At 48.7% G+C, this 16,920-nt stretch overlaps 1 protein-coding gene across 6 annotated transcripts in view; it reads right to left on the bottom strand.

Annotated features, from left to right (window-relative positions):
• Positions 1–16,920, bottom strand: part of SDK1 (sidekick cell adhesion molecule 1) — a 595,311-nt gene that overhangs the window by 50,597 nt on the left and 527,794 nt on the right. For 4 of the 6 annotated variants that reach the window (XM_081839463.1, XM_081839466.1, XM_081839464.1 and 1 more), the window contains exons 33-35: positions 16,304–16,442; positions 15,172–15,231; positions 13,209–13,310 (exon numbers count right to left, since the gene is read on the bottom strand). In XM_081839463.1, coding sequence (XP_081695589.1) covers positions 13,209–13,310; positions 15,172–15,231; positions 16,304–16,442 — 301 coding nt within the window. The remainder of the gene's footprint in view (positions 1–13,208; positions 13,311–15,171; positions 15,232–16,303; positions 16,443–16,920) is intronic. The other 2 variants (XM_081839467.1, XM_081839468.1) reach the window with 1 other exon arrangement.

The raw sequence follows: 16,920 nt of genomic DNA, 5'->3' as shown, positions 1-16,920 counted from the left end.
CCTCAGTTTGCATATTTGTTTGAGCAGTGTGAATTTGGTAAGTTCATGCTAAAATGGAACCTGAACAAATTCACCTCCCATCCCTGGGTGCGCTAAGTTGCGTAGGTGTGTCTTTTGTCAGACACTAGATCGCTGGGGCACCCTGATGCTTCTTTCTTGCTTGTAAGAAATAAGCATTCATACTTAGAGTTTTCTGATCCATGAAGCCTCCCTCAGTTTATAGAAAGGACCCCCACCCCCTAATGAAGAGCCATTTACACAAAGGAGAGAAAGAAGGTCTCTTTTACAGCTTGCTATCTAGATTGATAGTCAAGAGCTAGTCAATGTGTGAATGATTCAAAGAAAGTGAGATGAATTGATGGCTGAATTTCAGCACGTCCCTCATTGATTCTGCAATTGTCCCAGAATTGAGCCTCTATTGTGCAACCACATCCCTTTTTTTTGCAAATGAGTTTCAGTCCAGTTTTCCTCTAATTTCTCAAAGAGCTGAAATTCTCGTTTACTTTTCATATAGAAGCAGTAAGGATGATGGTGGTGGTGACGATTTTTCTATAGGTTGCTGCTGGTGAAAGTAGCCTGTTTTTAGGGCGAGAAAGTAGAATCATTTAAACTGGTGCTTCTCAAGCTATCTGATGTGGTGGACCAAGATTCCCCTCCCACAATGTGCCAGGAACTGGTACCATATTTTGTCCCTGAAGAGTCCCCCCCCCAAAAAAAACCTGGGCCTTTGGAGAGTCACTGGGGACCAGCAACTGATGTCAGATGAACTTGCACCAGTCTGCGGGCCACCACTTCAGTAGCATTGATTTAAACTAGACTGTGTTACCCAAATGAATTTGCTGCAACAGGGCATGGTGGTGATGGATACTCTTTTAAATGTATTGTTATCAAGAACATAAGCAGAACCTGCTGGGTCTGGCCAATGGCCCGTCTATTCCAGAATCCTCTTCTTACAGTAGCCACCAGATGTCCATGGGAAAGTAGCAAAAGCAAGATTCAAGCACAAGAGTTCTCTCTCCTCCTGCAGTTTCCAGCAACTGGTATTCAGAAACATTGCTGTCTCCAACTATGGAGGCCGAGCATAGCCATTGTGGCAAGTAGCCTTTGAGAGTATAGATTCCTGCTGCGAGGAGCTTACAATAAAACTTGCCAACCTGGGGGGGAACAGGTGGCTTTTAATAAAGAGTTTGATCAGTTTGAAAACATTCTGGGGAACATATGCTCAGGGCAGCCTCATGCTCTAGTCCAGTGTTTCCCAACCTTGGGCCTCCAGCTGTTTTTAGACTACAACTCCCATCATCCCTAGCTAGCAAGACCAGTGGTCAGGGATGATGGGAATTGTAGTTCAAAAACAGCTGGAGGCCCAAGGTTGGGAAACACTGCTCTAGTCACAGTTTCTCAGGGCAATCTGGTCAGCCACTGTTGCCTCCAGAATAGTGGACTACATGGGCCTCCATCTTATCCAGCACATCCACAAATTCTTCAGAGAGTAACAGTGGCATCCCATAGTCTAGGGAAACGTCCTTTTAAGTGCACAGAGACTTAGCCATAGCTCACACAGGGCCTGAACAGTTGGAATCAATGCAATTAGTTAAGCGACTCATTTCACCTGAGCAGTTTAACACGGCTGCCCTCTTCTTCAGGGAACAGATTTTGGCATCAAAGGCCATTAATCAGACAGCGATTAAGGAGGGCGGAGTCGGATCACAACTGCGGTGACCTACCTACACAACAAGGAAATTCCAGGGTAATTTGCCAGCGACTTCTACAAGGACTCCTGATCGTTGCCCCAGGGAGCCCAAATCATTAGAGACGGGGATATTTTGAATTATGGGTTTTCATGCAACAAAGAGGGATAAGTTAATTAACTTTCCTGGAAATGAGAAAAAGCCAAAGGAAAGTTGACGTGTGTGTGTGTGTGTGTGTGTGTGTGTGTGTGTGTGCATGCAGTGGCAGACTTTGGGCTCTCAAATTTCAGCAGCGGCCTGCCTGATGCAAAAATTCAGTGTCCCTGCATCTCACACTCCTATATCATTGTTGTGGGGCCCCTGCAGTGTGTCACCTAGTGCAGCTGCACTGGTCATGCGACCCTAAAACCACCTTTGGTGTGTGTACACACACTTTGGCCTGCCCAGTTTCCTAGTGTTGTGGCTCCACCCCAAAGGGTGAGCCACTTCTGCCTGTCTCCATAAATACCAGCTGGAATCTTGAGATCACCCTTCCCTGAGCTCTCCTGAGTCCTCAATGGGCTTTGAATCACTCTCTTCAGAGAGGTTCACCGGACACTCATTAGGTCTTTCCAGCATCTAGCAAAAACCTCTCTTACTTTTTATTTTCTAAGGCTGGCGAATAACTGTTTTGTTCCATCACATTCATTTTTATGCTGATTTAACCCCCCCCCCCGTTTGTTATTAAAATGTGCTTTAAAAATATTTTATCATAAGCCACCCTGACAACTTGATCAAAAGGCAGGATATAGAATTGTAGAATTCTAGAGCTGGAAAGGACTGGATTGGGCCATTTAGCCCAATCTCCTGTGAGGCAGCAATCACAGCTAAATATTCATAAAGCAAATAATTAAAATCAAGCATTTGTTGTTTGTCATTATTAGATTTGTATAGCTTCCCATGAATAAACATTCCCTGAGCGGCTTACAACAAAATATGAACAGCACAATAGATTGCTGGTGCGGGTAGCAATAATTCTAACAATAAGAGCCAGCGAAAACCCTCAGTGTATAAAGTCAGGATAAGCTACTTTACAGCCTGGGTTTAAAACACAGTGAAAATGTTTGGGGCAGAACATGCTCAGCCATATTTCTGCTGTTGGAGAGGATGTGCAATGTCTGCCTCTCTCAGTTAATGGCATTTGAGGTACCAGAAGGGAGGCCAGGCTGCATCTTCGCTCCTAATAACATTATGCCTTCTCATTACATTACTGTTGATTTTACAAGCCTATTTTCTTTCCTTTAAGAATCAGAAGCCGCGTTGCTCTTGGTCGTTGTCGATTTCCTTCGACGGAGATGGGAGCTCACCTCCAGTTACCACTAGGGGGAGCTAAGACCGCTGCAAACCGTTACCGTGCCGGCGCTTCCCGCGGATTCAATGGGAAATTAGCATACAATTGTTCTATTAAACCGCAGCATGCATTTCGAAATTGCCAGTTTTCTGCACGTCTCCCTCCCTTTGTTGCCCTTTCTAATGAAAGCATTTTGATTTCGTGGCCGTCTCATGGAGGGAGCCCAAAGATGCAACTGAAAACTAAACCAAAGGAGGAATGCAAGACCTTAGGGTGCAATTGGCAGGTGATGGTGGAACCTCTGTCATCTGCTCTCTCTGAGCTTACGCACATCTACGGTTTGCCCCCCTCTTTCCAGGTACAGGTTCGCACTTAAAAGCTCTGCGTCTGAGCATTTATTTAATTTTCATCCCCTGGAGATTTTCCCCACAAAACCCCAATCTTTAGCACTCAATCTGAGCAAATGTCAATTTGGGTTTTCCACAGATAGCTGTTTGCTCTGACTGAGCTTTAAAGAGCAGGTTTTCACAGGAAAAGCTTTGGAGAAAGAAAGAGGACACAGAGCTTTTAAAGTGGAGGAAAGAAAAATGTGGCTGGAGGGGGCTCAGCCCAAACCCTGCCCCCCATTAGCCATGGAGGAAGCATAAGCTTCTTCCCCACCTCCCAATGTGACAAAACATGCCACTTTGCTTAGGGTTGCCATGTGTCCTCTTTTTCCAGGACACATCCTCTTTTTCAGGTGTAAAATTACCATCCAGGGGAATGTTTCTGGCTATACTTTTTGGGTGAGACATAACTGTTGGTCAAAGACTTGCTTTCCTCTTCTCTTCTTCTGCCCCCCTCAGCAATATATCACAGCTTCTATAGTCGACATGTAATAGGGCTATTTAAAATGAGAGTCCTTATAAAGGTAAAGGTGAAGGGACCCCTGACCGTTAGGTCCAGTCATGGCTGACTCTGGGGTCGCAGCGCTCATCTCGCTTTATTGGCCGAGGGAGCCAGTGTACAGCTTCCGGGTCATGTGGCCAGCAGGACTAAGCCGCTTCTGGCGAAACCAGAGCAGTCACGGAAACGCCATTTACCTTCCCCTGGAGCAGTACCTATTGATCTACTTGCACTTTGAAGTGCTTTCGAACTGCTAGGTTGGCAGGAGCAGGGACCGAGCAATGGGAGCTCACCCCATTGTGGGCACTCAAACCGCCAACCTTCTGATCGGCAAGTCCTAGGCTCTGTGGTTTAACCCACAGCGCCACCCACGTCCCATAGAGTCTCATAGAAACCTCTTATTTGCTCCGCAAAATATGGCACCCCTACTTTGCTAAGAGTTAAAACAGGGAGCCGCTGCCTCACCATGTGTATGGAGAACTGCTTATGAGTAATATTAACAGCTTAATGAGCTGCTAATGAGGCGCTCAGTCAGCTGCTTCAGCTTGCAGTATGAATCCAGAGCAAATTATCTCCTTGCATTTTCTGCCTTACCAAGGGAGAATTAAGGGCAGCAGATAAACCAATCTGACATACGTCTCAATTTGGACATTATTTCCCCACGTTTTGTTTTAAGGGTACCTTCTCTATAAGGAAGCTCAACTTGCTCTGACTGCAGAATGGGGAGCTTTCCAAAAGTTGTCTCCCTCCCCCTAGCCCACCCTTTAAGCCTGGTCCCTCTCTGGAAGCCTGCACGGCTGTCATCCTAAAAAGCTGGTGTCCTAAAGGGGCAATGGGGGGCAGGCGTGGACCACCTCACCACGACGAGGAGGGTGGCCCTGACCAGCCCTTGCTCCCCTCTAGCTTCTTGAGCCCTGGTGCCACTCTGTCAAAGGCAGCCCAACATTTATGCAAACCAAAGCAAAAGGGAAAAGAAGGTCAAGGCAGAAGAAGAAATGGCAGTGTGCTGGGCCCGGGGGTAACCTGAGCAACGCGGTCCAGGCCCGGTCCTGAATCCAAGGGTTCCACTAGGAGTCAGTCCAATAGGGCCAAGGCAGGACACGAGGCAGGAAACCAGGCGAGGTCAGGATCTCAGGCAGGTTCTGGCAAGCAGCAATGTTGCTCCAGCAACCTGGGGCGGGGTCCAACAGCCTTTTATCTCTGAGGGGGTAACGGCTGGTCCTGATCCCCCAGCGGCTCACCTCCCTGTTTTGCCTGAAGGCGAGCACTCCTCCTGTGAGTACTCAGGCATCTCCTTGTCTCAGACCTCAGTCTCTGTAGCTCAGGAGACATCGGTGGGTTACTAGACCCAGAGGCTGCCTCAGCCTCTCCTGACCCAACCTGTAGCGGAGCAGCTGTAAGTGATGGCCTAGCTGGAGGCAATGAGATCATCCCTGCATCTGGAGCCAGGGCAGGCTCAGGCCCCTGACTCGGCCCAGCTGGTGCTTGTTGCAAGGGAAACTGTGCAGACTGGGGCTCTTCAGAACCAGGCCCCAGATGCCACCTGAGGCAAAGGATCTGGTGCGGACTGAGACACCTCTGGTTCCGAGTCCGAGGACATCACAGGCAGCTTCTTTAAGTCTTTACATTTATCTCTTGCTTTGCCCAACTCTCTTGTATTCCAAAAATCATAATGTACGTTACTATTAACACAAGATGCAAAGTTGGACAGCCTGTCCTCAGCCTAAATTTAAAAACCAAATGGAAATATATCCAAACGTATAGCCAAAGTAGAAGACAACTGTAATACTATTTTAAAGAAGCCCAACAACTCTGACGATTTTATAAATATATAATTATGAACTTTCCCTTTATTTTGGTTTTCATTGTGGCCAGGGATATCTCCTCATTATCTATGTATATGCATCTACTTCCTCAGCACAGTTTTTGGAATGATAACTGTGTTTGGCTTTTCTGCAGAATCCAGAATACGTTTTTCACAAGAACTGGTGTAGAAGAAACCATGGGAACGAAGCCTTGCTTGACAAGGGGACAAATTCGGGAGGGATGGGGTGCAAAGAAACAGGCGGATCTGCACGCAGGGTGCAGATGGAGCACCAGTGTCCTTGCTGAAGGTCCCCAAGGCTTTCTAGAATTCATGGGATGTTGCCACAATGAACCATAAGCCCCAGATTCCCAGCTTTCCTTCTTTCTTTCTTTCTTTCTCCCTCCCTCCCTCCCTTCCTTCTATCCTTTTTAAAAAATAAGTGTAGGCTTCTCACATTTTTAAAAACTGAGATACGGGGCAAAATGCACAGGTACTATTCTTCACTTTGTGTGTATATATGTATGTGTGTGTGTGTGTGTGTGTGTGAGAGAGAGAGAGAGAGAGAGAGCGCGAAACTAGACTGCTCCCACTTTCAGTGTTTTGTTTTGTTTTCTTATTTATTTATTGCATTCACATCACACCCTTTTCTCCAAGGAGCTCAAGGTAGCATATCAGGTTCCCCCAATCCTCATTTAATCTCAGTGAGAACAGGATGCTGGGCCATTGGCCTGATCCAGCAGGCTATTTTTACGTTACACCCAGTAGACTCTGCAGCCTGACACTGAGCTTGGCCGAGGCTGGACAGAATTGCAGCAGAAACCTCATTATACATTTCATTTTCCTCTGCTGCTGAAGATGTATTTAAATGAGGGTCAGAACCAGGAGCAGCTGAAGAATAGAGCCCTCCAAGGAAACCACCCAAGATGCTTCTGGTAGATGTCCTTCGCATCCACATGCCCTCTTAACATCATGTAGCCTCCCTGTATAAAAGCATACGTTGCTCAACAGGCACTGTGTTACAACTCAATGTCATATTTTGCAGGTGGAAGACAGAACAGCAGCAGGAATATAATACTGACAGCTCAATAGCAAGAACTGCCCCAGAGCGCTCAGAGAGAGCACAGCTGCCCTGATTAATTTATGGAGTTTTAGGGAAAGATAACAGAACATTACTGTGATGTTTGAAATGAAAAGGTCAGAAGGAGCTAATAGCTTGTCCAAGGCCCAAGACATCTCGGATTTAATGAAACTGTAATGAAAATAATTCTGGAATTTGAAATGGAACCTTTGCATGTTAAATATGAAATACCAGGGTAACAGAGGTGAAAGTAGATTGAGTCGCATTAGCTGGGGGCACGGGTCAAATCTGACGCAAGGAACCTCCATCGCAGGAAGGCAGACCAGAGTGCAGATTCGGGTGAACAGAGCAGGAAAAATAAGCTTGTGCAGCAGAAAGGGAGTCGGCATTGACCGAATGGCCTAATGCAGCTTTGGCCAGGGGTGGGGGTGTCCAGATGTCTGGGGCTACAGCAGCCACCAGCATCCTATGGCCCTGCTGGCTGGGGGTGATGGGAACCCAGAGGGCACCAGGCTGGCAAAGTCTGGACGAATGAAATTTGCATTGTGGTATTTTGGGAGCTGTCCACCAAGGTGAACTAGAGGGCATGGGTGGACCCTACTGGTTTTTCTGCCTGCCTGAAATTGGCAAACACACCCATATAGCCACAAAATGCTGCTGCTGCCAATTTCATTTCATTTCTATTCCTTTCTTCCTCTAAACAGAGTCCTGGGCAGTGAATAATGATCAAGTATAGCAATTGTATGCGATATTTAATTAAAGCAAAACCAAACCCCCCCCCCCCGCAAAACTCAAATATTAATGTTATACAGCTTCAGTATTAAGACCCAGGGCAAACGTCAAGTCCTCTCAGCTTGGGCAGGCAAAAATGTATAAATTGACCCCTAAAGTTTGACAGTGTGTGGAGAAATTGCATGCACCCCCACGTAAGGAGGGCATTCCAAGGGGGTGCTGACACCAAAAAGGCCCTGTCTCAAGCCGCCCCAGGCCAGGCCATGAGAAGGGTTTCCTCACCCCAGTACTGGGAAAGGGCTCCATTGAGCACTTCTGTACAGAACCCTAAGTGGCCCAGGACCCTACAACTGACACCTCCAATTGGGCCCAGTGGCTCACAGCCAGCCAGTGCAGTGTTTTAAGGGTGAGTGACACATAATCCCATCTCAATGTAGTGGCACCCTACACCAGGTACACTTTCTGGAGCAATTTCAAGGGGAGCCCAGCATGGTGTGCAGCGGGCTGCATCCTGTTTAGTGAACCATCCATTGTGCCCCAGTCTCTGTTTGAATGATGGTGGGAATGGCAGAGCAGCTCTGTATGAAATCTACAAGCTTCATCCAGTGGGGGGTGGGTGGGCGGAGAGCAGGCAGGGGCGGGGTTGGATGCCGCCCAGGGGCGTGGCACTCCACCCACAGGGGCATGACGCGTGTCCTAGGGGTGTGATGCGTGTCCTGGGGGCATGGCAGGCTGGCTGCAGGGGCATGGTGCCCACCGCAGGCAGGGGAGGGGGGCAGCCACGATGGCACCCCACCGAGATCGCGCTGCCAGGGGCGGTGTGCTCCCCCCGCACTTCTCTTCCTCCGCCAGTGGCTTCATCTCAGGCAGGGGGCCCTCCCAATTTTAGTGATATCACCCCTACCGCACGCTATGTCCTTCTGAAAACGGTGCCTACGGGGGTCCCACTTGGCACTCCCTGTATTCCCCTCACTAGCCTGAGCTCAGTCACACACTGAAGTCCATTTGTGGAAGGCACGTATGAATTCATCCAATGTTCATCAAACCCCTTCCTCCAAGGAGCTCACAGACACACTGTTGCAATCCTATAGCTCTATAGATTAAGCTGAGAGATGGTGTCTGACCCAATAATATTACTTTAAGCACAGTTGTTCCCCCCCCACCCCACAAACATTATTTTCACTGACTTAATAGGCCTTATTTATCTTTTATTGTATGTTCGTATATGGATATTGCATTAAACTGTGAGTTGCTCCAAGTGTATCAGTGCATATCATTAGTTCTGCCTTTTACGAGCGTGTAACAGAATAATGAGCACAGTAATGAGTTCCTGGCCTGTTTTCTGTTCTGCAGAGTATTTGGTCCCCACTCACTGCAATGTTCACACATCCAGCATCTGTTAAGGGGCACCTATATGAATGCAGCAACCTGCACAGAACCACCCCCTTGGCAGACATCCTGCCCAATGCATGGACTACACAGGTGACCACTAGAGGCAGACCCAGCCATCCCATCCACATGGAGGATAAATGCATGGAGGAATGAATCTCTGAGAAGGTGCAGAGGAAGGTTGAAATGAGATTCCGTTGTTTTAGCTGGCAGCGCACGGCAAATCTAAGGCAGGGGCATTTCTGCTCTGCTCCCAGCTCTGACCAAGCTTATCTGCATTGAAAAGGGACTTGGTCCTAAATGATCTTCAGGAAAATATGCCATTCGTTCAGCATCAGATGCCAAAGGCTGTGTCTGCCTGCACCGCGTCATCACGCACACGCAAAATATTTTCATGTACGCTTTGGGTTAAATGATAGTTAAAATTCTGCTCACAGGCAAACCAAATTCTGCACCAAGAAAAGTTGAATCCTGCAGCAGGTCTATGTTACACAAGCTGAGTGAATTTGCCTGATTTCTCTTACGTTACAGAATGGATTTTGTAATCATGGCCGCCTTACATATTTTATTCTGCTTTGGGTAATGCTGGGAAGGACAGAGAGCTAGAGCTAAAAGCCTGCTCCCCATGCAGGATTTTCTACAGACTTCAAAAAATTCTCCATGCATTTTCAAACTGATTTCTGCATCTTGCTTTTTTTGCTTACAAAATCATCATCATCATCATCATCATTTTATTATTCATATGCCACCAATCTCACTTCCACTTTAAAATGTTTTTTAAAAAAAATTCTTTTGGATTTTTTGTATGTGGGGGGTGGGGGTGGGATGGATGTTTGGTTGGGTTTGGGGAATTTTTTTTTTTTATGATCTTGTAATTTTTACATTTTTTGTTTGTATTGTTTTATTAGTTTTGTTTGTTTGTATAAGTTGTTATTTTGTTCTTAGGGGGAGGGGTCAGGGCTGCCGGGGAGTGGGCCCCAGCCCACAAAATGGCTGGGGCATGTTCCACAGGGGGGAATGCACTGGGACAACCGATCTCAGTGATCACGGGTAGGAGGAGGAGTTACGCTAAGACCAGACCATGTCATTACAGAGGAGGCAGGTTTAGTCGTTGTCTGAGGACTATTCCTGCCTCCGGGTCTGGTCCTGACCGGATGGATACTAGAATCAGCAAGGGATACCCACATGACCTGAAAGTGTTGCTGTGCAATGCCAGGTCAATGATTCATAAGACCACTGCCATCCATGACTTGATCATGGATGGAGGATTTGATCTGGCATGTGTAACAGAGACTTGGTTGGATGAAGCAGATGGGCCTGCCCTTGCCGCTGCTTGTCCACCAGGTTTCTCTTACGCACAGCAACCCAGGTCATGTGGGCGGGGAGGGGGGGTTGCAGTGATTTTTAGGAAGTCATTAGTCTGCACCAGGCGTCCTATTGGGAAGACCCAGTTTTCTGAGTGCATGTTCTGGAAGTTGGGCAATAGGGGCAGTACAGGATTCCTACTGGTGTACCGACCTCCCCGCTGCACCAAGGATTCCCTGCCCGAGCTGCTTCAGGTCGTGGCGGATATGCTCCTGGAGACACCTAGCCTGGTTGTCCTGGGGGATTTTAACATCCATGCCGACACGACCTTACAAGGGGCCGCTCGGGACTTCGTGGAAAGCATGGCCTCCATGGGGCTGTCCCTGAATAAGTCTGGCCCAACTCATAGCCACGGACATGCCTTAGACTTGGTGTTTACCTCTACGGATGCTGGTGATCTGACATTAACTAAAAGTGAAACAAAAGAAGTGCCATGGTCAGATCACTTCCTGGTGCAACTGGACTTCTCCGCAACCCTTCCCCTCCGCAGGGAGGTGGGACCGATTCGGATGGTCCGCCCCTGCCACTTAATGGATCCAATTGGCTTCCAGAGAGTGGTAGGGGATGCTCTATCCCAAGTTGATGGCCTTTCAGCTGATTCCCTGGTGGCCCGCTGGAATGCGGAGTTAACCAGGGCTATTGACTGTCTGGCTCCGAAGCGCCCTCTCCGATTGCATGGAGCCCGGACAGCCCCGTGGTTTTCCCCGGAGCTGAGGGTGATGAAACAATCGTTGAGACGGCTAGAGCGCCGGTGGCGGAAAACTCATTCTGAATCAGACCGGACACGGGTTAGAGCTCAACGTCGAGCCTACCAAGTGGCAATGGCGACGGCGAAGAGGGCCTTCTTCACCGCCTCCATTGCATCCGCAGAAAACAGCAGCAGGAGACTTTTTCAGGTGGTTCGCAATCTATCAGAACCACCTGTACCAATGGGGCCTGGTAGGGACCCCAAGATCTCCTGCAATGCTTTTGCAAAGTTTTTTGCAGATAAAATCGCTCAGATTCAGAAGGAGGTAGACTCCACCGTGGGAGCAGGGCCAGGGCGGGAGAGTGCTAGAGTTCTGTCTGGTCCTGTTACATGGGATCAATTCCAATCTGTTACCTCCGAGGATGTGGACAGGCTGCTTGGACGAGTGAAACCGACCACCTGTCTCCTTGATCCTTGCCCATCCTGGCTGATAAAAGCGAGCCGGGAAGGGCTGGGCGATGGGCTTTGCGGGGTGGTGAACGCTTCCCTCCATGAGGGAGCCTTCCCAGACCCGCTGAAAGAGGCGGTCATTAAACCGCTTCTTAAAAAAACATCTTTAGACCCGGCCAATTTGGCCAACTATCGCCCAGTCTCAAATCTGCCATTCTTGGGCAAGGTGATTGAGCGGGTGGTTGCTGAACAACTCCAAGCACGCCTGGAGGAAACGGACCATTTGGATCCCTTCCAATCGGGATTCAGGCCTCACCATGGGACTGAAACTGCCTTGGTCGCGCTGGTTGATGATCTCCGGCGGGCTAGGGACAAAGGTGAGAGCTGTTTCCTAGTTCTGCTGGATCTCTCAGCGGCCTTTGACACCATCGACCATAACATCCTTCTGGACCGTCTAGAGGGGCTGGGAGCTGGGGGCACTGTTATACAGTGGTTCCGCTCCTTCCTCCTGGGCCGTGTCCAGAAGGTGGTGGTGGGGGATGAATGTTCAGACCCCTGGGCTCTCACTTGTGGGGTGCCTCAGGGTTCTGTCCTCTCCCCCATGCTTTTTAATATCTATATGAAGCCGCTGGGAGAGATCATCAGGGGGTTTGGACTGGGTGTTCATCAGTATGCAGATGACACCCAGCTCTACCTCTCCTTTAAATCAGAACCAGTGAAGGCGGTGAAGGTCCTGTGTGAGTGCCTGGAGGCGGTTGGAGGTTGGATGGCGGCTAACAGATTGAGGTTGAATCCTGACAAGACAGAAGTACTGTTTTTGGGGGACAGGAGGCGGGCAGGTGTGGAGGATTCCCTGGTCCTGAATGGGGTAACTGTGCCCCTGAAGGACCAGGTGCGCAGCCTGGGAGTCATTTTGGACTCACAGCTGTCCATGGAGGCGCAGATTAACTCTGTGTCCAGGGCAGCTGTCTACCAGCTCCACCTGGTACGCAGGCTAAGACCCTACCTCCCCGCGGACTGTCTCGCCAGAGTGGTGCATGCTCTAGTTATCTCACGCTTGGACTACTGCAATGCGCTCTACGTGGGGCTACCTTTGAAGGTGACCCGGAAACTGCAATTAATCCAGAATGCGGCAGCTAGACTGGTGACTGGGAGTGGCCGCCGGGACCACATAACACCGGTTCTGAGAGATCTGCATTGGCTCCCAGTACGTTTCCGAGCACAATTCAAAGTGTTGGTGCTGACCTTTAAAGCCCTAAACGGCCTCGGTCCTGTATACCTGAAGGAGCGTCTCCACCCCCATCGTTCAGCCCGGACACTGAGATCCAGCGCCGAGGGCCTTCTGGCGGTTCCCTCATTGCGAGAAGTGAGGTTACAGGGAACCAGACAGAGGGCCTTCTCGGTAGTGGCGCCCGCCCTGTGGAACGCCCTCCCATCAGATGTCAAAGAGATAAAGAATTACCTGACGTTCAGAAGACATCTTAAGGCAGCCCTGTTCAGGGATGTTTTTAATATGTAATGCTGTATTGTTTTTAATACTGATTGGGAGCCGCCCAGAGTGGCTGGGGAAACTCAGCCAGATGGGCGGGGTATAAATAATAAATTATTATTATTATTATTATTATTCCAGAGAACCAAACTATTCTGCTCTGTGCTTCTTTCATACACGTTTAAATATACTGGCTCTGGGGTACCAGCTGCCACCAGCTCCACTAGGGGCTTCCTTGGAGTTCTCCTTAGAGTCCTTTCTTAGAGTCTGATCTACATTATAGGATTTTAGCAGCCAGCTTACTTACCCGCTTCCCCAACAAAGACTTCCACAGGAGTGCTGGCAGGGCTCTCTCCAACAATATTGTATGCTGTCATGACAACTTCGTATCTCTTGTACTTTTTCAGCTCTGGAAAGGTAAAACAATTGGGTTACAAACATATTTGATGTCCCACTTAAAAGTTCTCAGTAGCCCAGAAGACAGGTGAATAAATGGAAAGGTATCAAATCACTCTGATATTACTCTGATATTCTAGTTGGATCTCTAGGAGGAGACATTATTTTGCTTTCATCTCAGTTCAAACCATTCCCCGCAAAGAATACTGGGAATGACAGTGTGGTGAAGATGTGAGAATTCTCTTTTGGAGCTCCCTAGCTCATCTCACAAATTTACAGTGTCCGGCATTTAGACCAAAGCTCAGTGTTGAAGCTGAGAAACTGTTGAACTTCTCTTCTTTCCCCCACACAAGAAATGGTCATTGCCTTGTGCAGTTTCTCTGCCCATAAATAACAGTGGGGGATTCTGAGAGGCTGTTTGCACATGGTTGAACCCTTTATCTTATGTTACATGCAGCAAGGAGGACCACATCCTAGTCATCCTTAAGATGCATCCACAGCAGAGACCATTAGCCATAGCAGAGGCCATTATGGTCTCCTCCCCAGAGGCATTGGGTCCAGAGGAACTGACAGAGCACAAGAAGCGTGCTTGGAAACACAAGAGTCTTATTTGGAGGGGTGTGTGTGTGTGTGTGTGTGTGTGTGTAGAGACGTCCTTTCCCCCAGGCAATCATAGCTTGAATGCTGAGCACACAACACCGAGAAAAGATTTTGACATCACCAGCTTTGCCTTTGGCCACTGGGCAACCATTCCTGAGCTCAAACTCAGGAACGAGCACTGACAGAGGCAGGAAGGGGATGGCAAAAGGAAAATAGGAGGGAGACCACAGAGGAGCGGCAGGGGAGGGGGGGAGCCCTGAGCACATTTAATAAGCAAGATCGTGGCAGAAAGGAGCATCACATTCATGTCCGTTCGGTCACAGAGACCTGCAGATACTTGCGGTGCCATGATTTGCATATTCAAATCAGGCCACCCATCTTACAGAGGACACGGAGCATCTGGGGAGCCCACCAGCGAAATACTGCCAGGCAGCTGGGATGGAAATGTCACGAAATTGTGCAAGCATCGCTCTCAAGCTCTTTATTTGCATATCAGTTCCTCCACAACTGGCAAGTTACCCTTCAGCTTCGGCATCACCGAGAGTCGCAGCAAACCATTATCGTAGGAACAGTTTCACGAGTTCAATAATGAGCCCTTCTAATTTCAGATTTCCCGAAGTATTTACCAGTATTCTGCCCACGTATCTGAGTCAGAGAGCAGTGTGTTGCCTGCCGGTTTCAGGTAGACAGACAGCTGATGGTATCTGATTTACTGCTTAAATTTTGCCGGCATAATAAATAAAACCATCTGATATATTATATGAAACAGACATTTTTACGGACTTTCAAACTCCTGCCAGTTCATACACAAGAGCATTTGTTTCGGGGTTTGTTTGTTTTTTTGCTGTTGGAAGGGTGATAATATTTCCCACGCAACGTGCAAGAAAACGGGACCGAGGCAGGCCACAAAATCACTGTGGACAGATTTCATGAAAATTCATGAGAGCTATTAGGAGACCCCCTATTTCCCTCCCAGAGTGACAATTCCCACAGTAGTTTAACAACCAACCCCCCTAACAATGCTCATCACCTTTAACAAACTACAGCACCCAGAATCCTTTGGGGGAGCATGGTTGTTTGAAGTGGTATCACAACACATTAAAAGTATGGTGTTAATGTGGCCCTGGTATAAGGCCCTAAAAAGGTCCCCAGGAATCTCGCCTCTTCCCCAGTATAGCAGCTCGCACTCTCTCTCTCTCTCTCTCTCTCTCTCTCTCTCTCTCTGTGTGTGTGTGTCTCTCTCTCTCTGTGTCTGTACATCCGCATGCACTTACGTGTTAATTCATATGTCGTTAATGCAGAGCTGCTGTTCACTGTCTTGAAGCGGCTTTGGGCTATTCAGGGTAAGCAAAGCAGAAAGTTGTTAAGAGGGCAAGGAAAACAGTTATTGCACATGATGTACAGCACAGGCGGCGGGAAATGATGCGGCGCACGCAGAGACAGCTTTAAGCTTGAGGACTGCACCTTGACAGGCAATAAAAGCCACATCACTTTCTAGATAACGTGTCGAAAGATCATCAGTCACGAGGGCTTGCTCAGCCTCCTTGCCACAGAGAGAAATCAAACAAGCAGGCAATATGAGGAAGCGTAAGATGTCCTTAGAGTCGCGGAACAAACAGGCACCAGGCAAGGCTGCTCTAGGGCAGAAGGCCCCCTCCAGATCCTGCCAGGGCTGGAACACAGGGGATTTGTGCAAGAGAGTGTGAAACAAGGAGACAGAAAGACAACACCCCCACCCTCCTGGAAATTCCATGTTATGCATTTACTTATTCACATTACTGTCTGCAACATCCTCAGAGAGCAGCGCCTCTGATGGCGTGGCAGACGATGCTCTGACTGGCATGGCTCAGGGTCTCCCCCTCCCCCCACCCTTTGCTCTTCTCTCCCAATCAATAAAGCCTTTAATTTGATGGAGCTCTGAACACCTGATTTACTATCGAGATAGCCACAACATGGAAACAGCAGAAAGCAGGAAGCAATAACTGAAGGTGGGAGAGGAAGGACAGCAGGCCCCCTGAGTGACCCCACTGGAGATACCGTAAATCCACCGGCCAGTTAGCAGAGGGAGCTTCAGAGCATGTGCCTGTCTTCCTCTTGTTTCCCCTCCAGTAACCATTTTCAGCACTTGCCCATCTTGATACAGATGCCAAACAATTCAGTGCACCTTCTAAAGCCACTGGAGACTGAGCTGAATGGCAGTGGCGTAGCATGGGGGGTGCAGGGGGGCCGGCCGCACCGGGTGCAACACCTGGGGGTTAGGGTTAGGGGGCGCAAATCCATGGGTTAGGGGGCGCAAATTACTTGCCTTGCCCCGGGTGCTGACAACCCACGCTACGCCACTGCTGAATGGTAAATAACTGGACTGCATATAGTGGGGGGAAGGCACACACACCACTGGCTGCTCACCTGTAAGCTCTGCTCGTAAAGCCGAAGGGTTTTTAATGACCTTGGACTCCAGTCCTGGGACCGTGCTTTCATACTCCAACTCCCGGTAATAAATGCGATATCCCAAGAGAAGACCATTCAGGCTCTCAGCATTTGGAGGCTGCAAAATGTCCCAGGGAAAAATAGGTTAGGTAAGATAAGGCTTGTGCCCAGTATTAGTCCATAAATGAGATTCAGCCTAAATGTTGGTTGTTAAAATAGTCATCCATGCAGACTTGCTTTAAGATGAAGTGGAGATGCCCTGGTGATAGCCCAAGATATTTCACTGCATGGCCGAAAAGGAGCATCCTTTGCAAAGTCAAAAGGACATGAAAGAGACTATCCAGGACACCACAAGCATCTCCAATCAGCTTCTTGGGGCAAGAGGCACAGCAACATTCAAGGTGTCCTGTACCTAAAAGGCTGCTGGGACATAACCTGCAGCCACAGTCTGGGAGGTGACTTGAGTATCCCATCCCATCATCCTTTGCAATACTTCGTATATGGGAGCCTCTCTGCCTGAACAGTTTCACTCAGTGATTTCAGGTAGATGTTGAAAAGCAAGGGGGACAAGATGGAGCCACATGGAGGCAATACAG

This window comes from Podarcis erhardii (assembly GCF_964252035.2).
Source record: "Podarcis erhardii genome assembly, chromosome: 14".
In the NCBI taxonomy this organism is placed as follows: Eukaryota; Metazoa; Chordata; class Lepidosauria; order Squamata; family Lacertidae; genus Podarcis; species Podarcis erhardii.
This window is presented reverse-complemented; position numbering and strand designations above follow the sequence as displayed.